General features: G+C 32.0%; 1 protein-coding gene across 3 annotated transcripts in view; it reads right to left on the bottom strand.

Moving 5' to 3' along the window:
* Window positions 1-312: 312 nt before the first annotated feature.
* The window catches only part of Nbr (exonuclease mut-7 homolog), a 78,265-nt gene continuing 53,262 nt past the window's right edge, over window positions 313-25,315 (bottom strand). For 2 of the 3 annotated variants that reach the window (XM_067284606.1, XM_067284614.1), the window contains exons 14-18: window positions 24,445-24,596; window positions 15,660-15,827; window positions 15,534-15,587; window positions 15,286-15,417; window positions 8,119-8,470 (exon numbers count right to left, since the gene is read on the bottom strand). In XM_067284606.1, coding sequence (XP_067140707.1) covers window positions 8,120-8,470; window positions 15,286-15,417; window positions 15,534-15,587; window positions 15,660-15,827; window positions 24,445-24,596 — 857 coding nt within the window. In that variant the 3' untranslated portion in view covers window position 8,119. Of the gene's footprint in view, window positions 769-8,118; window positions 8,471-15,285; window positions 15,418-15,533; window positions 15,588-15,659; window positions 15,828-24,444; window positions 24,597-25,315 lie in introns of those variants that run through there. The other variant, XM_067284622.1, reaches the window with a different exon arrangement.

The following is a 25,315-nucleotide window of genomic DNA, read 5'->3' as shown; positions in this document are numbered from 1 at the left end:
ATATTTCTATTACGGCGCATCTGTTTACGCTCCGTGTCTCCATTTACATGTTATGCAAGCGCTTCACATGTAAGAACATAATTCAATTAACAACTTAACTTCAAAATTATACATTTTTGAAATCAATTATAACTGGACTAATTTTGATAACATATATAATAAACTTGGCAAATCATGTCGCACCCGGAATAACACTGTGACTGAGTTCAGGCACAACACTGCTGAAAGGTTGCTGATCCCTGTACTACAATATTACTATATATTTGCAACGAAAAATAATAGTACAGTAGTTATGAAATTAAATTCTTATTAAATTTAATTAAAATATTTATTCTTCAAGCATTTTGATACAAATATCAGAATGTAGTTAAATTTATATACATAGTTATATTCTAATTTTTAAAAATTACTTACACAAACAATAAAAATGATGGAAATGGACAACATATCTATGTAAGTTCATATATTATCTTATGTATTTATTATTTGAAATGATCATTAAAAAAATATGCAGTGAATCAAAATGGCATTTTAAAAATTAAAAACCATTTCACATTGATCATCATCTGATTCTAGCGAGTCATAATCCACTTCATAATCTTTGGAACAACATTTTGACTGCATTTTGCATTCTGTAGCAGATGATATTTCTCTCTCTTCTTCCGCTTCTGGTGGCCCATGTTTACATGCCCTAAATATGCTGTTACTTAAACTGGATTCGTATTCCTGTATGGTGAAGTTCTTAATTTCTTCTTCGATCTCATCTTCCTGTATGAAAATATTTTCTTTCTTTCAGTTAAATTTTTAAATATATCAGCATATTAAAGTTAAAATTTCAAAATGTAGTCACATGTTAGGCTGCATAAGTAAAAATATACATTGTTCATCTTGTGTATGTTAGGATGAGTCAAGAATGTTCTCATTTTCTAAAATATGCAAATATTTGTGTAATTCATGAAATTGGCACATCAACTGTCAATTTCACAAAATATTTTACAATGTGATACCCGACATTTGTTTCATCTGTTGAATTATGATCTAGAAAGTATCAGATGAAAATTTTTGTTAGTGGTGTTTTATTTGGAGATTGTGGCTAAGTATAAAAATATCATTAAGTAATGTTTATTTATGTAAAATAAATCTATACATTATAGAGTTTAAAAAAGTTAATTGAATATCATCATTACCATTTCTATGTTTAGTTCAAATTTTGTCAGAAAGATGAGAAAAAGTACTTTACAACATGGTTTCTAACGAATAATACAAATTTGATAATTTTTTTTATATTAAAAAGTGATAATTTAATGTTAAAGACTAAGTAAAAATTATAGTATCTAATATTTTAACCATCAAAATTAGAAACTCAAAAACTATTCCTCCTCTTCTTAGTGTTGTCCCACAGATGTAGGGTATGCTGTTCGGATCTTCGAACACCACTTTATTCGATCAAGTGCATCATCTGGGTTCAGGTGCAGAGCCTTTAGGTCTGCGTTGATAGCATCTTGCCATCGTTGCTTCAGTCTTCTGCGTGGCTATCGGCCATTCACCTCTAGGTGGTAGGCAGTGTTGGCAACTGTATCTGGGGCTGATCGTCAGACGTGGCCAAACCAGCACAGGCATCTCTCTCTCATTTTTGCCTCAATGGGTTCGATGCCAAATTGTTGGCATATTGTGTCATTAGTGATATGGTCGAGGAGGGAAACAACAAGTGTCCTGCAAGCCATGAGCATCTCCATGGAATGGAGATGCCGTTTGGTTGCTCTAGTTGATGGCCAACATTCGGAACCATAGAGAGTGATAGGTTGTACCACAGTTCGGTAGATTTTCGATTTTAGGTACACGGGCAACTTTTGGTCACAGAGAACACCAGTGACTTCTCTTCATCGTAACCATGCTGCATTCACCCTTGCTTGTACCTCGTCGTCAATGCCTCCATTACTCTGTAGGGTTGAGCCGAGGTAGCGAAAAGTGTGTGTTTTATACTAGTTATCACCATTGACTTGGATCGTGCCCACATTTGGAAACATTTCTAGATATTAGGTTTTCTTGGTTTTAAGGCACAAGCCAAAACAACTCAGATGATTGCTCCAGCCCTGCACCTGGCACTGTAGCTCTTCTCAAATGGTAGCTGCAAGAATGATGTCGTCAGCATAAAGCAGCGTCCAAGGCACATCTCTCTATATTCTTTGTGATAGTGTCCATGATGAGAATGAATAGCAGTGCCAACAGTGTGGAGCCTTGACGAACTCCAACATTCATTGGGAAGTTGTCAGACATACCAGCTGCACACCTCACTCGGCTGCTGGTATTTGTGTACAACATTCTGACCCAGTTGATGAGGTCCTCAGCCACTCTGTGGTCGCAGAGTGCATACCAAATGAGCTGGTAGGGTACGCGATCAAAGGCCTTTTCCAAGTCGAGGAAGGCAACGTGTAGTGGTTTATTTTTCTCCTGGTGTTTCTCCATCAACCTGCAGACTGTGAATATTGCATTGGCAGTTCCACAGCCCCTCACAAAGCTACACTGGCCAACACTGATCCAAATGATGTCACGTAGACGTCGGTCAATAATGTGCTCAAAGATTTTCATGGTGTGAGAGAGTAGGCATATTGGCCAGTAGTTGGAGCATTCTGCTGGGTCGTCCTTGTTCTTGAAGACCAATATGGTGATACTTGTGGACCAGATCGTTGGAGGCAACCACAGCTTTGAAAAATGCAGTTAGCCAAGTTGTAGCTTCAGTGTGCAGATCCTTGAGCTTCCAGACATCGGCTGGTAGGTCGTCTGGTCCTGGTGCCTTCTGGTTCTTCATACTTCTAATTGCTGCAGACACCTCCCCAGCCGTGATCTGAAGGACCAGCCCAGAGCAAGGCAGACCCTCAGGAATCGGTGGATGTGGGAATTCGATGTTTGAGATCGCATCAAAATGTTCGTGCCAACGGCTCAAGATTTCCTTCTTATCCCACAGATGCTGTCCATTCTTATCCTTCACACACATGTAGTGCCCAATGTCTCACACAGCCCTCATTCGCACTTTCACCAGTCGGTAGATGGTAGGTTCTTCTCACCTTCCCGTGAGTCAAGTTGCTTGTAAAGATCTCAATGGTGTTCGGCCTGTGCTGCAGCCACCACTCTCTTGGCTTCCCACTTGGCTGCAGTGTACCGCTGCCAGTTTTTGCTGATCTTATTGGTGAACCAAGCTCTAAAGGCTATCTTTTTTCCCACACCTTTTGTTGTACTTCCTTTGTCCAGAGCCATGTCTGCTTATCGATGTGCCGACTACCTAAATTTTTGACTCCAAGAGTCGTCTTTGCAGCTGTGGTGATGGAGTCGTGGAGCGTATTCCACACAGCGTCAATTGAGGATCCATTGGCTTCAGGGAAGGTAATGCTGTTGATCATGGCAGCTTCATGTTTCTGCAATTTCCACCAATTAATCATCATTGGCCCTTTCATGCGGCCGCCCTGACGTTGTGTGATGATCTTCATGTCGATGATTAGCAACTTATGCTGTGGGGTCAGACAATTGGACGGAATGACCTTTACATCGGTGATGCTATCATTGAAGTCACGTCTCTGTTCCAGCATGTAGTCGATCTGGCTGCAGCTGTTTCCACTGATGTAGGTAACCAAATGAAACTCAAAAACTATGGTAAACAAAAATGAAAGCTCTCCAAAATATGTAAGTTTAATGGTCCAGGCAGTTAAGATGTCAGACTATTGCTCTGGGGGAGTCTGGATAAAATCCAGGAGAGTAATTGCAGGAGTTTTTCTCGGACAGTTCATCCCAGATATGTCCGACCCATCCTCACCATCTGGTTATCTCCATTGTGAGCTTGGCTGAACTCACAATAAATATGAAATAAAAGCCTTCTTAGTGCCCACAGGGTGAAAACAGCCAAAAAATTTTTTAGATGATAAGTTTTTAAATTTATCTCAATGATGCCCTGATGTTGCTTGGTACAATTGCTAATTTCATAAATTATTGTCTACTGTGTGAAGTGAGCAACATTTATTTATTCAGCATAACAGATACATATCAGTAAGTAAATGTAAGGAATATCATCATTGTCCTCCCCCTTTTCCCGCTCAAAAAATTAGTCTTAAATAGGGTGGCTTGGGGAGCTAGCATATCAAGTTATCTATCTCCTCATTTAACTTTACTCCTTTCTTTCCTAAATGCTGTTTCCAACTTTTCTTGAGAATTACAAGAAATGGAGATAGGTAAAAGTTCATAATTCATCTAACCAATTCATCCTCTCTTCTTCCAATCACATGCCCAAGTCACCTGAATCTATTTTCTATAATCTTCTCTCTAGAGAAGCATATGTTCCCTACTCCTAAAATACCTGTTTTATGCTTATTCTCAATCCCATCAGCTAAGATAATCCCATATACAAATCTAACCTACCTCATTTCTGTTCCACATCTTTTCTACCTAAGATTTCTTTATTCCTTAACATTCAGATACTAAGAACTGTCTTGTATAATTTGCCTTTTAATCTAATTGTACTCGTATCAGAAAGTACTCCACCACTTTTGTCACCCTATACCTATTCTTTTTGCTATAGTTCTGTTTTACTTTCATCCACTTTAACATTCATTCTAAGTACTTTCTCCATCCTTTTTATTTTCCTATCTCCAATAACTAACCTATATACTCTCTCTCCTTGTAAAAGTGTACAAACTTTGTTTTCTCTCCTCTAATCTTTAATTTTTTATGATCTAATCTATTTCTCTAACCTTTTCTGTTTCTTCTTATCTTCACTAACTAGATCTATATTGTCTGCAAATAACATGCACCATGGTTCTTCCTTCCCACTTATCCCTTAACAGTTTGTATAACATTAATATAAGAAGATATAGACTTAATGACTACAGCAGGAGATTTAGTTTACAGGCATTTAGGTTTCAGGATAGAAGTAGGTTGGACACCTACTTCTATCCTGAAACCTAAATATATCTCTATATCCTCATTTAACTTTACTCTCTGACCTGTTAGACATATCCTGGACTATTGTTACATAGGATGAAGGGAATAAGAGAGGACTAAGTACAGTACCTGCCACATACTGTATCTGCCATTCCAGAAATCTCATCAGCTTTTTTCTAAATCTATGAATACCATATGTTCAAGCCTCTCTTATTATTTATCAGTAAAGGAATATCAAACTGAATGATGTTACCAGAAATACTTAAACTTTTTCAGCTAATTTCAATACTGACAAGTGTTTCAAATGTATGGATGATAACAAGATTCCAGAAGAGCAGTTCAAAAATAATTCAAACAGTGCTCATTCCATTTAAAATATGTCACGTTACAAAATGACATCGTTAAAAATAAATGAATAACAATGAGAACAACATATATATTATCATATTAAGATCTATAAAGAATTATACACACACTAGTAAATTTGTCCTTTTACATAAAGATTTAATACTTATAAATTCCTTTGTTTGGAATTAGCTTTTAACTGTTCTTAGGCTTTGTTTCTGACAAGTGTTACAGTTTATGTAACTTTATTTTATTCGAAAAATTATAAATTGCAACTGTCAGTTCATGAGTAGTAGTGTATTGTTTGTTGTTAGTGTGGCATAGCTCACACATTTTCCATGGAATTTAAGTCTTGACTATACAGTAGCCAATTCATTACATCTATTATTTGTTGTTTAAACCAGTTTTGGTGGATTTAGATGCATGACAGGAAGCATTATCTTTCTGAAATATCCACTCATTCCATTTGGATCACTGATTAAAAGAAATATGTTCAAAAAACATATTTTGATATTTTATGAAGTCATTCTATCATTAATTGTGATAATACAGTAGAGAGTCGAAAATCGGCATCAATTGGGGAGTGGGGTTGTTCAGATTAGGGATTTGTTCCGATTACGGTCTATGTACAAAAAAATATATTAACCTGTCCGATTTTCAAATTTTTCTTCGTTGCGTGTCGCTTCCTGTTGAATTTTTCTCCGTTGCGTGTCGCTTCGTGTTGAATTTTCGTCGATTTTAAGCCTAACGAAAATTTTTATAATAATAATCGAGGCTATCGTATCGTTAAAAATTATTTCTTTATTTTGTACAAACAAAATAAATATATTGAAGAATATAAAAACATGAAAATTATACTTTAGAAGTAAATTTAGTATCAAAAACGTTCGATTCAGCACGACACAGTCCGACTGAAAATCGTGCCGATTATCGGGCAATTCCGATTACCAGGGTGCCGATTTTTGACTCTGTACTGTATCTCCTTTGCCATTAAAAGGAAATGTTGACCAAATCATGACTCCACTACCTCCCATCTGTCTGCTAAAGTATTCTCTTGATTGCTTTCTTAAATCATGCCAATAATACCTATTACCATCTAGTCTATTCAGATTAATTAAACATTTTTCATCTGAAAACACATTTTTCCATTTATCAGTCCAACTCATTACTGACTTTGCCCATTCTAATCTGTTTTGCTTGAGGTCACTTGTAAGTTTTTGTCTTGAGTTTAACAAGGGGAACATTATCATTATTTTTGAAAACATTAGCTACCATTGAATGAGACATTTCCATGACAAATTAGCAGCAATGGCATATGTCGGCATTCCTTGTGAGGTGACTAGATGGAAAACTCTTCTTTTCACTTAGAGCTTCTTTCTGATTAGATATATTTATTTATCCCATATTGATCACCTTTTTAAATAACATTATGAATTGTGTGCATTTTCAGAAGTGTTGAAATCTGTCTTTAAGATTTTCCTTGTCTATGATACAAAAAGTTTTTTTCACTTTTTCACTCAATTCTTTTCCTTGTGACATTTTGTAAAAACTTAAGTCAGAATGATACAATTATTATGTGAGAGGGATAAATGATATGCATTTTAATTTACCTATTGCTTATTAAGTACTGTACATTCAATTATATGATGTGATACATAAACTGTATGCATAATTATTTTACAGCAGATTTGGTTGCAATTTTTATATTAATTTATCACTCAGAAATTTGAATATTTTTATTTATGAGTAATTATTTATAATAATGAGTGTTAATTATTAAATTGGTATAAATAAACATTGTCTGAAGTTCTATACAAATTTTAAGTGTGTGTATAATTTCTTTACAGACCTTAGTATGATAATATATATGTTGTTCTCAAAGTTATTCATATTTTTAATGATGTCATTTGTAACATGAATTATTTTTCAATTAAATTGTGAATTGAAAAAGTTGTTGGGTTTTTCTGGTATCATCATCAAGTTTGGTATTCCTTTTGTGGTAAATAATAAGAGAGGCTTGAACATGGTATTCATAGATTATGAAAAATTTCATGAAGTTTCTAGAATGGCAGGTATGTGGCAGGTACTTGGTTTTCTCCCATTCCCTTCATCCTATATAGCAACAGTACAGGATATGTCTTAACAGGTCAGAGAGTAAAATTGAGGATATGGAGATATATTTAGGCTTCGGGATAGAAGTAGGTGTCCACTGCTGTAGTCATTAAGTCCATATCTTCTTATATTATAATGTTATATAAACTTTTAAGAGTATAGTAAAGGAGGAACCATGGTGCATGTTATTTGCAGACAATGTAGTTCTAGTTAGATAAGGCAAAAGAAACAATCTATTTCTAAAACTTTTTATATCATAAAAAATTAAAGATTAGCAGAGAGAAAACAAAGTTTGTACACTTTTATAAGGAAAGAGTGTACAGGCTAGTTTGGAGTATCATCATTAATTTGTATTTACATATTATAAATGTTTTATTGAGTGTAATATATATAGTATTTATCATTATTATTATTATTTTTAGGAAGCAATGCATAACAATATATCACTAAAACTTGCACTTTTAGATTGTATGGCTGCTATCAACACAAAAATGAAAAGGATCTCACTTTATTTCTCATGTTAATTCTTGATGAAGGGTTATACACTATCAGGATCAAAGCTTATCTCACTTATTGATTTTATACAAGAATTTTCTAAGAAGTTTTCATCAGGGAAAATGCATTTGAATTAAGTTAAATTTTAAACAAATATTAAATTTATGGTTTTGCCATCTGTTTACGTTGTGTTATGATATAATTAATGATAATTTTTTAAAAAATTACAGTTAACAATTTAACTCACATCATTTATTGAATAAATAGTTTGGCCCGTTTCCATAAGTATATTTGACATTGCCTTTCTCATACGATCGAAATGAGAGCCTTGCCAATAAATTTTTCCACAGTTAGTGCACAATAGGAAATTTTCTACACGATTTAATGCTTGAACAGAGAGCTCAGAAATTTGTATTTTAATATTTATTGGAGACGACGACGAATTTATGTTAGTTATGAAAATTTTCTCATTATTGATAGATAGTTCCTGTTGATCTTCTGAAGTTTTGTTATAAAACTGATGATATCTTGTCCATATTTCTTTCATCTGATAATTATCAATTTCTAAATAATCATCACCATTGCACACCTAAAAGTGAAATTATGTTCTATTATAAAATTGATAAAATTTATTTATTGTCAAACTTTCAAGGATGGTAGAAAAAATTTATATTGAGTAATAAGTTATAGAATTAAAACATTAACATAATATCCTAAATAATATCACCACAAAAAATTTTATGTTGTATCTGTTGGTTTTTGATGATAGTCGATCAATTGTATACAGGGAACAATCAAACAAACTATAAATACTGATTCTTCTTATACTATATACATGTAGTAACTACAGGTTAGCCCAGAAGGTAGTTAACGGAGATACTTTCAATGAAATGATTTAACCATTTTTTAAAAAATGTGAATCACAAATAGCAATATGCAGCTATTCCAAAATAATCTTAGTAAACAGAGTGATTTTTCTTTTACTTTCGGATCACCCTGTTATATATATATGTAAATTTTTTTATTTCTTGCATATATATTTTAATATTTTAGAAATTATTGAGAAGCACTAGATTCAAATGATTTGTTTTTACACTAATGGCTTCCTTCTGATCCTAATTTATCTTGGTGATCTCCTTATAGCCATTAAAATAAAACAGCAATCTTTTACTATAGTACATTTTACAATGCATTTAGTCATATATATAAAAAATTACAAAAGTCTGATAAAAAAAACCAGGGTTAATTTGATCAATAAAACCAAGGAAATTTTTAGTGTTGAATTCAGTATTGTCAAAGCTTTTCTGATTAAGATTAAACATTGCAAAAATGTGATAAATTACTTATTTTTATGGTATAATTTATACTAAAACTACTGGACTAAATTTTAAAAATAATCTTTACTCTTAAAAATAAATTTAATATTTTACCCTCAGAGTCATCCTGTAGATATTTTTCAGACTGTTCATCTACATTGTATTAATCAACTCAATTATAAACATCTTGATCAGTTGAAGATTTAATTTGATTTTAAAAAACCATAATTTTATGTTATATTTTTGTTTTCTTAAATGCATGGCATACATCACTATTATTTAAAAATCTTAATATTTATTTAAGTTATTTATGTTGCTGAATAATAAATTCTAATGCCAATATTTAAACATTAATAAACCTATCTTATAAATTATGAGGACAGATCAAGATATTTGATATCAAATATGTTGTCTTTATGATTCTGGTAAGTAAACATAAAAGTTATAGTACTGAAACAACAGATTACATATTTAATGTATTAACTGCCAAATTCAATTTAAAATCATGATGTAATTATCACAATTTTATAATAATTACATTTATTTAAAGCTACACAAACTTACTATATTCTTTCATTTTAGAGGATTGTTTTAGTGTTTCATTTCCTTTTGTTGATAATTTCATCTATCAAGCTGTTAAATAGTTCTTCTCTGTAATAAAATCTCTCCATATCCCTTACATTCTTCCAATTTATTAAAACATTTTCTTTTCCAATATTTCTAGGCTATTTTCAATTAACAATTTTCATATTTAATTTTAACTGATAATATTTTTTTTCTTTTTAAATACATTTAGAAATTTGGAATTTATTATAACAAGATAAGGGGCGACTATATTAATTTATAAATATTCATATATGAAGTTTGGAATTTTAATAGTGAGAAAATTGCCTTCATTCTGGATATCTGTTATTTACATTCCTTTAATATAGTCTTCGTCATATACAGAGTTGAATGAATGGCTTCCAAAATTATGGCCATGATTTCAGCAGACTCAGTTCTATTGACATCTGTTACTGAATGGCCTATTACACATATTAATTTCTCTTGATTTAAAGCATTTTCCAAGAGTTTGTTCCTTCTCTTTGCAGAAAGATTGAAGTCATGTGGACTCATATAAGGAGAGTATGGAGCCAAGATGTCTTTAAGAAAGTTGCTCACTCAAATATATGATTTTCTTCGTCTGTAATTTGGTCTTTAAGATATGCACTGTTGTGCACCAGTCCAAATTTGGCAGCAGTTTCTTGGATTGCCCATCTTCTGTCTCTTTCCAGCAGCGATGCCACTATTACTATTTACCTTTCATTCACAGTTGATCTTTCTGACATGTCATCATCCACTTATTTGCATCCTCTTCTGAACTGTTGTACCTAGGTTTTGCTTGGTAGAGTGGGCAGCTTGTGATGATGATAAAGGCCTTTTTAACATTTTTTTTACAGTTTAACCCCAGAACACTGTACAGTCTTTGAAAATATTGTTTAGGCCAGTTAGTTAGAACACTAATTATATTTCGAACAACTACAGCATGTTTTGGCTGATTTAGACATCATGCACATTTTATTTTTTTTATGCTGCTGGCAACAGATTTTGATATTTCATATTTTTACAGAATTATAATACAATTCTCACTGTTAAAATTCCAACCCATAATTATTGAAGAAAATGCTAAATTTCTGCATTGTTGTGCAATTTTTAACAGTTTCTTCAAATAATGTATATCCTTTCTTTAAAAACTTTTTAAAAAATTCTTTTAAATTACACTTATATATTTGGAACCTTAGCTGTACCAATTTTAACAGAACATATTTTTTACTCAGAAGAGAACTTTGTATTAAAAATAAATATTAATTATGCATTTTGGATATTTTCTATGCAAGGTACAGTACATAGATGTATTTACAATTTCTGTATGATCTGTTATTTGCAAATCATATATTAGAAATATAACTAATAAATACAGTGGAGCTTCACTTAATGAGCATAATTCATTCCAGAATCTTACTCATAATGCGAAATACACGTTAAGCAAAACAATTTTTCCCATATAAATTAATGTAAAATACAATAATGCATTCCACGCTGAAAAATTCTCAAATATTTTGTAATGTTTATTGAAAGAAAATTATACAATATGCACTGTTAAGGAGCGTAAATCATCATCTTTTCATCTAGCATGGAATAAACCAACTTTAAATGCAAATTTGATTTGCAGAAAACAAAAAAAAAAATCACAAGTAATATGTCTGATAAACATGCCAAAAGATAGCCCAAGAATATGGCATAGGTAAGGCTATAAGGCTATAATTAAATATTAGAGGTTGCAGCCGAAGTTTTCATCTCTAAAACGTGAAGTCGAACATTGAGCAATGCCATCTTGTAAGCCTAGAAGTTTGACAATGGCATTCGGAACATCATTGGAATCGTGTTCATATTCCAAACACCATTAAATTTAGTTAATTATAAATAATTAATTTTTAATTTAGACATTTCTAAAATTTAATTTGGAATTGGTCATTAAATTTAATATGAGATGGCAACATAACTGCCTACCTCTAGTCAAATTAATCAATTTCCAATATTTAATTTTAACCTTTACATAGCCCAAGAATTTGTCATGTTTATTATATAACAAGCTATGGTTGTTGATGTTTGTACGCAATATGTGTGATCACAAGCGACACTAAGATGCTTGCAGAACAAGTGCTAAGCACAGACTGATGGAGCATGTGCACAATTAGGGTTTCTCATTTCCCAGTCTTTTGCTTGTCCCGGGATAGAATTAATTATTTTTAAGATATATCATTTGATTTCAAGATATTTTGTTTGGCTTTAATAATTAGGTTTATGAAGAAAAACTTTATACTTGCAGACTTCATACTCGTTTGTATCCTTGCCCAATTTGCACAACTTGGCGTTACGCAGTTATTGAAGCTACTGGGCATGGTTAAAAATTAAGACGGCATAAGCACAGATATTACAGATTCTGACAAGTAAAGAATTTTCAGAGTCTTGCCACAAATAAGCTACATATTGATTATTGACCATTTGTGACATGCCATAACAAGGAAAAATTAAAAAAACTAATACGTAGGTTTAAAATTAATAAATACAAATGTATTCTGACAGTTTATGAGTTAATTATACTTTCTATTTGCAGAACTTCCACAGCTTTCACTTAAACGTTCACTTTTTTCTTATTTTATGAAATTTGCAGGATTTCCAGGGATGAGAAGAATTTCCTGGGTTAAAAAAACAACCAGAACCCCGTTCGAGAAACTCTATGCACAATCCAGGACTTCCTCTCTCCTCGTCACTTGTTATGCAAAACATTGCTGATTAAGCGAGTCATTTTTTACAATTTGTTTTGCTCGTTATGCAAATTACTCATTATGAGAGGTGCTCATAAGGTGAAGTTCCACTGTATATCCTTTATAAATATTAATAAATACACACATTTCAATAAAAAATCTTTTTATATAGAGATAAATTTTAACCTATTTTTTCAGATGATAAAAATAATTTAATACATTATAACATCTTTGTTTTAAAAAAAGGAGCAGTCCAAAGTTCAACATGTAGTTTACATATCTAATAAAGTTTATAATTAAATTCTCACAAATAATTTGTTATACACTTTTTATTCCAATTATGTTTAGAGTTGCAAGAACTTATTCATAAAAATTGTACAGCAATGTTGTAACAAATATTATAAAATAGTTTTCCATTAGAAATATAAAATAATTTGATTGGCAGTAAATATTTCTAGTTTCAATTTCAACATTCTTTAATATATTAATATATACAATGGATTCTGCTTAATTGGGACAACAGTTAATCGAGGCAGCCACTTTATTGGGCCAAATCGCAAAGAACAGAAACCAAAATAATAAATTAATACAGAATTTAATCGCTTAATTGGGACAATAACAGAAAAAGAATTTAGCAATTTTTTATATATTTTAGTAATCTTCCAAAAATATATAGGCACTATGTACACTAATGTCATGTAGGCGTAACAATTGGCAGAGACAAAGCGATTTTGTCTTGCTCAGATAGTTTGGATTTTCCAGAGGGGGGTCAGCATATCACATGGGAATTTCATCTGAGGCAGACCTGAATGCTAGTTACTGACCCTGCTCTGGATTGGATTGGACAATCCCCTTAAAAGCAAAGGGACAAAGATTGCCAGACAATTTTTTGAGATCTCTCAACTGAGTTGGAAGACAGCTAGAGTTTCCTTGGAAGGTATTATGTGCATAATTAAGTCTAGATTCAGATAGCAGCCATCCGATTGTTGAGACCAGCATCGAGCTGGTGGATTCTATGGACACTCCCACCAAAGTGGCCCATCTCCAAGTAAAGGAAACTGCTCAAAGGAAGACCGTAAAATGTCTTTTGGACGAATCCTTTTCTTTCTCCCTTTTTAGTTAGAACATGTTCTAACTAAAAAGAAAGGAAAAATTGTTCGATCGGGAACAGATTGAATGGTCAACCCTTGTGTATGTCACTACTAATATTTGGCAACACTAACATTATATGAATCAGTTATCTATCATCATGAGTCTGGCAAATTTATAGTACAAATATTTTCTGTATTTTGGGTTAATAAAGCATTAAAATAGGTACCTAATTATTATTTTTTACCTACTTATTTATTTACCTACATATTACATATTTTATTATTAGTTTGTTTAATTTGGGCAGCTGCTTAATTGGGCCAAAATGAATTAGTCCTAATGTGTCCCAATTAAGCGGAATCCAGCATACATTGATTTTATAATATTGAAAAAATCTTTTGTTATAAGATAGCATAAACCTGACTTTTTCAATACATTTTCTAATTAATAATTCTGAAGTAATGCTACAGTATAAACAATATTTGATCATATCATATATGCAATTTTTCAAATTTATGAAAGCAGTCTCAAACCATGTTATGTAAAGATTTCTAACTTTAATACAGTGGATGATCAGTTAACGAACAAAATTCATTCCAAGACTTTGTTTGCTATCCGAATTGTTTGTTAACCAATTATCGATTTACCATAGGTTTTTATGGGAATTTGATTAATTCGTTCTGGAGACCCCAAAAAATAAAAAATGTAAATAAACGTAGTAAGAAAGTATATATGTAATAATAAAAACACATATATACAGTCTTGTCAAAAACATGATTAATAAAAATGCAACACTATGTCTTGTTTATAAAATTGTACTGCCTGCTGTCTTACCAGCTTAGAGGTATGAAGGGGTACATGTCAGGAATTGAAATTTGGCACAGAGTATTAAGTGCCAAAATCATGCACGCATAAAAAAAACAGACTCATAGGTAGTCAGGAGACCGAGAACCAAAACACAATAAATACAAATGGCGACACTCTCTACAAACAGGCAGTAGTGCGAGATTTGCGCATGCAAGTGTTGCTGGGCAGTATGGCTTGAACACTTGTTCAAGCAACATCAGACATCTTCTGCCCACTCTCTGCCTTTGCTATTATACTCTCACCTTTCAAAAATAAAAACCAACAGAAAACTCGAGTGCCCGCCCGACAGTCTTGCGAATACTATAAAAAAAAAACTGTTTCTGTCAGCAAAGTAAAAGGCTGGAATTACAAGGGAGAGTTTCAAAGTTCAGAGAAATACTATCTGATCAGTACATACTGGGTTGAGTGTCGATGTCGACGTCTCCCGCGCTCCAAAAAGTTTGAATTGTTGCCTGAAGACAAGGGAAGACCAATTGGTATTCATTATTTTACGTCGCTTCTTCTTATGTTTGTTCTGTGAGGAGTTCGTTATCCGATCATGTGTTCATTGTCCAAACATAAAAATCTTTTGCAAAAGTGTTCGTTATCTGATCACCTACTGTATTTTAAAATTTAAACAATATAAAATATCATACTCCTTTAATTATATAAAATTTTAATAGTTCTTTCATTCTGTATATTTTAATTCATAAATATTAAATAAATGAATATGAGTAGTCATTTATATGCTATTTAGATTGTAATATTATGTCCGATTTTTATTCAAATCATTTTTACTAATTTTTTTAAACAATGATAAATAGTTAAGATTGATAAAAACTTACAGAACAGCGAGAAAATATATCTTCCTCATTGATTTTTATATTAAAATGTCTGAACACAGCCATGGCTTGTTCTTTTGCATTTTGTGAACATGACACATTAAAACACCTTCCCTCAGGTAAATAAGACTTTAGCTAAAAATAAAATATAGTAAATTAAGCACATTTTACTTAAAAGATAGTTACATTAATATTTATTTTGAACATGTAAATTTTCAAAATGAAAGATAAAATTTCAATAATATATATACCTGAAAATATGGTGCACCACTAGTTAAAATAATTCTGTCCTCTTTTAAAGCAATCTAAGATGATGAAAACAGTATATTATTAAATAAGAATTTTATATTTTAATAGGTTAAATATTAAACTCTTACCTTGGCAGCTTCTGTGTGATCATCTGAGTTCTCTACAAATTTTGTGTCACTTCCACATTTACGAAGAAATTTTCCCAACCCATGTAACATATTATCCACTACAAATTTAACATCTTTAATAGTACATGGTGAGTTGTTAATTGTTTGTAATGGAGGAGAAAACTTTTTCTAAAATTATAATAATAAAAAATTATTTTAAAACTCAAAATTACAATTAGACAACAGCATAAAAAATCGAACAACAAAATACAATTAAATATTATTAAAACTAGTTATGTAACGCTACATCAGCGTGTAGTCGGAACGAAGCTGCTCGCACCTTTATTTTCTAGATTATGAGGAAAAAAGAAACAAAGAATCATTCGTTCTCAACAATATATATGATTTCTATTGGATCATTTAAAGGTACAAATATAAGGTCAGAATAAGCCATTAATTAATTGCTATGCCAATGTCTCACGAAATTCTGTCTTTCACTATAGGCCTTGGACTTACAGATTGACTCGTTGCGATCTTTATTGTAACTCTTTAAAAATACTATGTCAGTTATTTTTTCACTGTACTCAATGTAACATAGATAAGACCGATAGCTGTTTCTTTTTTTCCTATATCTATTTTGATTTTGGAAGAGTTAATCCCTGTGATTTATGTATAGTCATTGAGTATGGTAAGGTAAGGCCGCGACTCCACTAGCCGTAAAACAGCCGTAAAACCCCTCACCGTAAAAGCTTTTAATCATGTGACCTATTTGCGTTTGCGCTCGGATTGCGGTGGAGGTCTGGCTAGCGAAGCTTTTTACGGCGACAGTACTATTACGGTGTATACGTGATATATCGATATAAAGACAATAATTATATTCTACGAGTTTTCTCTATACTATAATTACAAATATAGTAAAAGTAATATCTTTACTTTCATATATTGACTTTTATTATTATATTATTAAGATAATATACAGCATAGCTTTATAAGCTTAGCTTTTTTATTATATAGTCCTCTAAATTGAAGGATTTTCCTTTGGCCGTTCATATCGCGTGTTTTAGGCATCCATTATTATAAATCAGGATACCTCTTGTCATAGATACATGAATACTTTCGGATGTTTTCGATAAATCTTTCCAGATCTTCTAGAGTAGCCACGAGAGAACGTACACAAAACCTCGTTTTCTGCCATTTTCGCACCGTGTCACGGTGACCTAGATTTAACTGACTTCTGATTGGTGGATGGTACCGGTTTACGGTCGTATTCACTTCGGAAGTTGAACACTGCCCAACTCGCTTTTACATTGGTTTTACGACCTGCTCAGGCGTAAAATATCATGGTCACGTGATTAAAAGCTTTTACGGCAAGGGGTTTTACGGCCCTTTTACGGCTAGTGGAGTCACGGCCTAAGGGGAAACTGTCTACGAGATCGCAATATACTGCCATCGTTCGAACTGCATGTTATGGGGATTATTGGAAACAGATTATCATAGATTAAGGTCCCTAATAGCTATCGAATTCCACTAAAATAAACAGAGGAAGAACTGGAGGGCGAGCATTAGGAACATATATAATGTAGCGTATAGTTCCTAGTGAACCATTGACGAGACTTCCTTGCACCCATAAGTTGACTCTCAGAATGATTCTGGTATTAACTGAGAGACTCAAAAACTTGGAGGGACCAAGAGACCAAGAGCTTGAGTCATCTTTGGATGAAGGCAGGGCAATATCTGGAGTGTTTTCAAATGATATATAACAGGCATGGGCAAGTGCGGCTCTTTTTGAGCTACATGTGGCTCTTGCTGAAAGTGCTATCCTTTCCGACCTTACCATACTATCCACCACGATAGTACAGAACTGCAGCTCCCATGCATTTTGCAAAACCTACATTTCGGCTCCCACTGAACTCTTGCTTGTCCACCCCTGCTATATAAGCAAAAGGGCATCCAGTTGACTGCAAGTAGTCTTCATTGCTTTGTTTAACTCGCTCGTTTGTTGGATATAGCTCTACTGCCGTTTGGAACCGATCAAGTTCATCTCTGGATAAATAGGCTCGATTTCTTGTCGTCGGAATGTTCAGATCTGTATCAGAGAAATCACCCGAAGCTAGATGTTGTAAGACATCCATGAAGGAACTATCTGCGCTATTTTGTCTATGAGAATTACTAAGTTCAATGAACTTCTCAAAAGAATCAAATGCGAATCTACCTTGTTGGGACACTACATCGTAAAAAACACTCGAGTAGAGAGGAGTATCTTTAACAGGAGGAAGCTGACGAAAATCACCAAACAAATAGATAAAGAATCCACCAAAAGGCTCATCTTTCCCGGGGTTTATCTCTCTCAATCTTCTCTTGATCATGTAAAGCATTCTTGCACCAATCATTGACATTTCATCGATGATGATGAATTTGAGCGACTTCATCTCAATTTGGAATCTCTGTGCAGCTTCTCCATTTAGAGATTGAAATTTCGTACTAACGATAGGAAGACGAAGGAGAGAATGGATTGTAAAGCCATCAATATTGATCGCTGCTGCTCCACGTTTTAAAAAAAAGACTTGTTTAAACTTATTATTCTATAAAGATTCTTTATATTTGTTGTGTGTCCAGTTAGCGACAACATTTACCTTTCAAAATTACCGTTTTAATGCTTGTCATATTTTCCGACCACCAGATGGCGCTTCTACACGTGCGTGCAGGAAGCGACTAACACTTGACTTCATGCATTCCTTGTCAACAAAATAACTCTAGAATGAGTTGTCCGATCTTGATGAAATTTTCCATGACGACTCATAATCACTCAAGGATGAACTGATTAAAATTTCAACTCTCAAAAATGATCCATACTGAAGAAAAACACCTATATCCAGTTCTACAAAAACGGATCATTTTTGAAAGTTGAAATTTTAATCAGTTCATCCTTGAGTGATGATGAGTCGTCGTAGAAAATTTCATCAACATCGGAAAACTCATTCCAGAGTTATTCTGCGGACAAGGAATGCACGAAGTCAAGTATTAGTCATCACTACGTTCCGACAATAAGTTTGGATAAAATGGTAAATGATGAAAAAACTAATTATAAAACTGAAAAATCAATAAAATAAATGATGATAACAACAGAAATTGGCATACATATAAAAAATGATTTTAATATTTGGATTTTATTTATGAAGATAGTAACAAATACTTTACAGTACATTTATCTTTACTTTTCTGTTTTAAATCACTTATATTTACAATACATCTTGACATTTAATTTATTTGATATAGATATACTATTAAAAATGAATTTAAATAATCTAGGACAGGCTTTCCCAAACTGTGCGTCGCGGCGCTATCCTAGGGGAGTCACGAGACGATACCCACAGGTCGCCTGCACGCGACGTAATGAATGAGTGTGCAGCGCATGCATCTCATCACCCTGCTCCTCCATTTTCCCGCTCTTTCGTTCAGTCTTTTGTTTTCGTCGATTACAAGCTTATCAACGCTTGTAATCAGTGTTTTGATTTCAAGTGTGTTGTATTTAATTTACGCATCGTAAAATGGATAACTTTCAAATAAATAGAAAACGTGTCAAAGACTCAGGAAAGAGTACAAAGAAAAATGTAAAAATACGAAAAAAGTACAGAAACTATGATGACCAATATTTAGATTTTGGACCTACCTATGTTAGCAAAGAAAATGTGGAACTATCCCAATGCGTTGTTTGTCATAAGATGCTGGCAGCCAAAAGTATGCTTTCTAATAAATTGAAACGTCATTTAGAAATAACTCACAGTAATTTACAAGGAAAACCGCGAGATTTTTTTCTAAGAAAATTGTGAGAACTGAAAAATCAGTTGACATCCTTGTTTTCCAGAGCTTCTATTCCCTCTAAAGCACTGCTCGCCTCTTATAAGGTTGGTCAATGTATTGCCAAATGCAAAAAACCACACACAACTGTTGAAGATCTTATTTTACCTGCAGCGATTGATTTGGTATCAGTGATGATTGGAGAATTGGTGGCTAAAGAAATAAAAAGTATTCCTCTTTCTAACAATACGATTAGTCATCACATTCAGGCATAGATGAAGACATTAATGAGCAAATCCTGGAAAACCTTTCTGGTTTATTTGCCATTCAACGGGATGAAGCGACAGACAGTAATAATGACACTCAATTAATATGTTACGTGCAGTACATGGAAGAAACAAATGTATGTGAGGATTGTTATTTTGCAAAGAAATGACTGATACCAGGAAGGCTAGTGATTTGTTTGCGATCATAGATTCATACATGGAAGAAAATAACATTCAATGGGAGAACTGTCAGTGTGTGTACGGATGGAGCTCGCGCAATATCAGGGCAGTATGGAGGACTTCAAGCTCTCATTAAAACCAAGGCTCCAAATGCAAAATGTACACATTGTGTCATACATAGGGAGGTCCTGGCTACAAAAAATATTTCACCTGAATTAAATCTTGTGTTGGATATAATTATTAAAGTGGTAAACTTTATAAAAACAAGACCCATGAAGGCAAGATTTTCCAAAAGCTTTGTGAAGATTTGGGTGCCGAGCATACATCTTTACTTTATTACTGTAACTCTCGTTGGTTGTCCAGAAATAACGTACTCTCTCGTGTATACGAATTAAAAAATGAGTTGTACACATATTTATTGATTGAATCGCATCGTGACACAGAAGAGTTTAAAGATACTGACTTCTTAATAAAAATGGCGTATCTTTGTGACATATTTGAGAAATTAAATGTCCTTAATAAATCGCTGCAGGGAAACAAAATGCATATATTGCAATTGGCTGATAAAATTGCAGCATTTAAAAAGAAGTTGCTGTTGTGGAAAAGAAAAATAGAAGAGGAGCAAAAAAATACTGACTGTTTTCCTGTTTCAAATGGTAATCTGTAAGAAAAATCTATTCAAAAATCTGGAGCCAAGTTTGCAATTGATATTTATCCAACACTTATCAACATTAAGCACCCATTTTGATACATATTTTCCAAAGAATCTAGATCAATACGATTGGATTAGAGACCCATTCCAATCGACCCCGCCCCATCTACACTTTCAACAGTCGATGAAAAACATCTGTTAGAACTATCTTGTGATACAAGCCTAAAACTACGATTTGATAAAGAAAAACTATTTGAATTTTGGAGAAAAAAATCCCAAGAAGATCCTACCATCAGTACTACAGCTTTGAAGGTTCTTTTACCATTTGCTACGTCGTACTTATGTAAAACTGGCTTTTCTGCAGTTGCAGTAATCAAGTCGAAATACAGGTCAAATAAATTTAGAAAAAGAAATGAGAGTAGCCATTTCAAAACTTCAGCCTCAATTTGAGAAGTTATGCTTAGAAAAGCAAGCTCATCCTTCTCATTAATTGTACTGTTATGTTTTCTAATAAATAATAATTATTAAGATTCTATATTCTTTGGAGTTTTCTTTGAATAATAAAGTAATTTTAATGTCTGCTAGAGCTACACATAAGTATCTTCTTTTAGAAGCACGTCACAAAAAAATTACAGCCTGTAAAGGGAGTCTCAATATAAAAAAGATTGGGAACCCCTGATCTAGGAAAAAGAAGAGAAATTCACAGCAATAATTCAAATATATATGTTGAATTATGAATTTTTCTATTGTTACGTTTTACACTCAATTTTTATTTCAAATATTGAACTGAAATTCAAAATATTTATGAATTTTGATAAAATTAAATACATTTGAAAATCTTTGTGTTTATGTAACATTGCTATGTATGTGTACATATGTTTCATATTTTCATTTTATTTATTAACTTTTCCTTTAAGAATTATTAAGTAACTTTTACATTTTGATTTGGAATAACTTGGAAAATTTCATATAAATATATAGTGGAGTCCCATACAATGTGGGGATGTGTTCCACTTTATAGAGACCTGCATTACCAGACAATTTTATGCAAGGATTAAACCTAGGTCTAGAAACTGAAGAAAAAAAACATACCTCTGGATGACAAAATTTGAATTTTGTATGAGTACCAGTTACAATTTTTTGTCATATTATATGAATTTGCATTACAGGGGAGCACATTTTATGGGAGGGAGTTCACTGTAATTACTTCAAAAGAAATTAAGTTTACTTAGTTATTCAGAAATACTCCAAAACTCATATTCTAGGCTCTGTGAATCTTATAAATATTTATAAAGTTAATGGATCAAATGTATTATTTGTCTATTTTATAAGTATTTTTAAGCAAGCAGTTATTTATTTCAGTCAGCAGTAACACTTCAAAATGATAGTTGCCATTTACCTTTATCATGCATAATTTGTACACTGACATTTCATTGAATGATAAACAATTAAATATATTTAATTTTTATATCATTCAATGAAATAATAATAAAAAACTATAGCATTGAGAAAAAATGAAATCACCAGACTAATCAATTGTACAAATTTATAGGAAAAGATGCTGATGAATTATGAGGGCCCCACAAAAAACAATTTTTCTTGATATGTTAATTCAACTTAGAATATTTACTGCTAATCTAAACAGAACTTTGTTTCAGTTTCATCAAAATTCAAAATATTTGTACTTTGTGATATATGTTAATCTGTACCAAAACAGTAATTGCATCTTATAAATTTTTCTATATATAATTATAATTTGATCAAATCACAAGAGAAAACTTTAATTGCTATCTTAAAAAAATGGCAAAATCAAATTTTTAAAAGGATTGAAAAAATAGGTAAAAGGTTTTTAATACAGTGAAACCTCGCTTAACGAGCACCTCACATAAGTAAAATAAATTGTGAAAAAATGACTCGCTTCACAAGCAAATTTTCGCACAACGAGTGGCCAGGAGAGGGGAAGTCCCAGATTGTGCGCATGCTCCATCTAGCACTCATTCAACTAGCATCTTAGTGTTGCTTGTTATCACAGATTTTTCCAAACTTTTTCCAATACATATTACGTATAAACATCAACAACCATAGCCTGTTACATAATAAACACACCAAATGATATGCCAAATTCTTGGGCTATGCAAAGACTATAATTAAATATTAGAAATTAATTAATTTGATTAGAGGTAAACAGTTATGTTTCCATCTCATATTAAATTTAATAATTATAAATAATTAATTTTTAAGTTAGACATTTCTGGAATTTAATTTGGAATTGGTCATTAAATTTAATACGAGATGGCAGCATAATTGCTTACCTCTAGTCAAATTAATTAATTTCTAATATTTAATTATAGTCTTTGCATAGTCCAAGAATTTGGCATATCGTTTGGTGTTTATTGGACAAATTATCTGATTTTTTTGATTTTCTGCAAATCGAATTCACATTTCAGGTTAGTTCATTCCACGCTAGAAGAAAAGATGATGATTCACGCTCCTTAACAATGTTTATTGTATAATTTTCTTTGAATAAACATTATACATAAAATATTTGAGTATATTTTTTGGCGTGGAATGCATTATTGTATTTTACATTAATTTCTATGGGAAAAATTGTTTTGCTTAATGAGTAAGACTCTGGAATGAATTATGCTCATTAAGTGAGGTTCCACTGTATTTAATGTTATTTCAACAAAGTTGAGTTTGTAGAAATGTTCCACATAGTGACAAGCCATTTGTTTTTATTTACATCACCTAGAAAGTAATATGGAGCAAATGAGTTCCATATATAGTGACTGCCAACAACAGACTCCAGAAGCTTAAAATCTATTCATCACTTTTTATTTGAAGAAAAATGGACTGAATATAAAACACCAAGCATTCATATAATTGGTTATTGTCCAGTTAATATGTATCATAAACACCAAAACTCAAGATTTAACAAAAGTACACGTATGGACTGCATGTTGTATTGTCCATTATAAATATCTTGGCACAGCTCAAAAACAGCCTGTACTTGTTCATCAAAAAGATATTTGTGTTATGCAAGGGTGAGCATAGTGAGCATAGCATCTCCAAAGTAAATTTTTCAAAATAAAACTTATTTCCTGTACTTCCCAGCAATTGCACCATAAACTAATATGATTGCTTAGAGCAAAGAGAAGATATGAGAAACTGACAATTTCAAACATAAGAACTGAAAAAATGGAGTTGGCATATTTCTTTTTCAGAAGACTGTAAATCCCATTCCAGGAGAACAAATTTATATTGGTGTTTACTTACCTGAATAAAATTTCTGTATTCACTTTTTATATATTGCTTACTTTTACTCCAAATCAAAAATTGCACAGACCCTTTCAGTTGCCTAATTAAAAAATTTTCATTTATCTTTATTAAATATTTTATACAGTAACATCCATTTATTTTAATTACTTTGGGGCCTGCCTGAACTAATGATGATGACTGAGTAACAACATTAAGCAAGTAAGTAATCAATAAAAATTCTGTTCTACTAATTGAAATTTAAAAAAACATTGAAGTAAAAAATGTCAGAGATTTAATCATATGCTAGCTGCTGTTAGAGATGACTGTCTATTTTTGCAGTACTAACACTGGATGAATTAACACAATTAATAATTTAATATTAAACTTATGCAATATGAACAAATAAAATGTTAAAAGTTGATTTCTAACATTTTTGATTAGCTAACTTAAGTATTTAATAAGAGAGAGATAATAGATTTGATTTATTGTATAAGATGGTCAACTTCCATTATTACACATTTGTTAAATGTTATTTATACATTGTATACAGTGTGAAGTATTTAATTATAAATTTAAAAAAAATTTATTGAAAATATATTCTATTAATTACCACACTAATATACCTTTTAATATTAGTATTTGGAAAACTTGCCTTATTTTTTTGTGAGGTCTTCTTTTTGGATGAAACCTTTTGTATTTTTTGTGATAAAAAGTCTCTAACAATTTGATCAAAATCAAGTCCACAGAGATGCACTTTATTATGTATACTTTCATATATTTCCAAAAGACAATAAGCATCTAGAGCTAAAAAATTAAAAATAAAAATTATTTTTATGGAATTACAGTAGAGCTTCGTTTATCCGAACCAATTGGAGACTGGGGTTGTTCAGATAACTTATTTTTCAGATAATCGATTATGTATGAAAAATATATTAACCTATCCAGTGTTGAAAATTTTCTCCATTACGTGTCGCTTCGCGTTGAATTTTCATCGATGTTAAGCCTAACATAAATTTTTTAAAATAATATTCATGGCTATTGTATTGTTAAAAATTATTTCTTTATTTTGTACAAACAAAATAAATATATTGAAAAATATAAATATAAAAAAATTATATTTTGGAAGTTAATCTAGTATCAAAAACGTTCGATTCAGCACGACACAGTCAGACTGGAATGCTTTCAGTTAACCGACGTTTCGGTTGATCGGCTTTCGGATAAACGACGCTCTACTGTATTATTACACTAATTATTAATAAACATTAATTTTTTTATTTACTTAATATGGTATATAGTCTCACATTTTATTAATATGATTATTTTGACTAATCATAAAAAAATTCAGTCTAGATAACAAGATTCTTAAGCAAGTTTGTTGAAATATAGAATATCTAAAATTGATTTTAATAACTTTAACATATACAGTAAGTATATATATAAGGTGTAAAAAAAAAATTAGTTAACAAAAAGGTATCTAAATATCTCCTTTATCGTTACAGATATAAGCTCCAAAGTTCACAGGG

The sequence above is a fragment of the Centruroides vittatus genome, unplaced genomic scaffold (genome assembly GCF_030686945.1).
Source record: "Centruroides vittatus isolate TY-2023 unplaced genomic scaffold, ASM3068694v2 contig_1215, whole genome shotgun sequence".
NCBI classification, from domain to species: Eukaryota; Metazoa; Arthropoda; class Arachnida; order Scorpiones; family Buthidae; genus Centruroides; species Centruroides vittatus.
The sequence above is the reverse complement of the archived record's forward strand: the minus strand, read 5'-3'. Positions and strand labels throughout refer to the sequence as shown.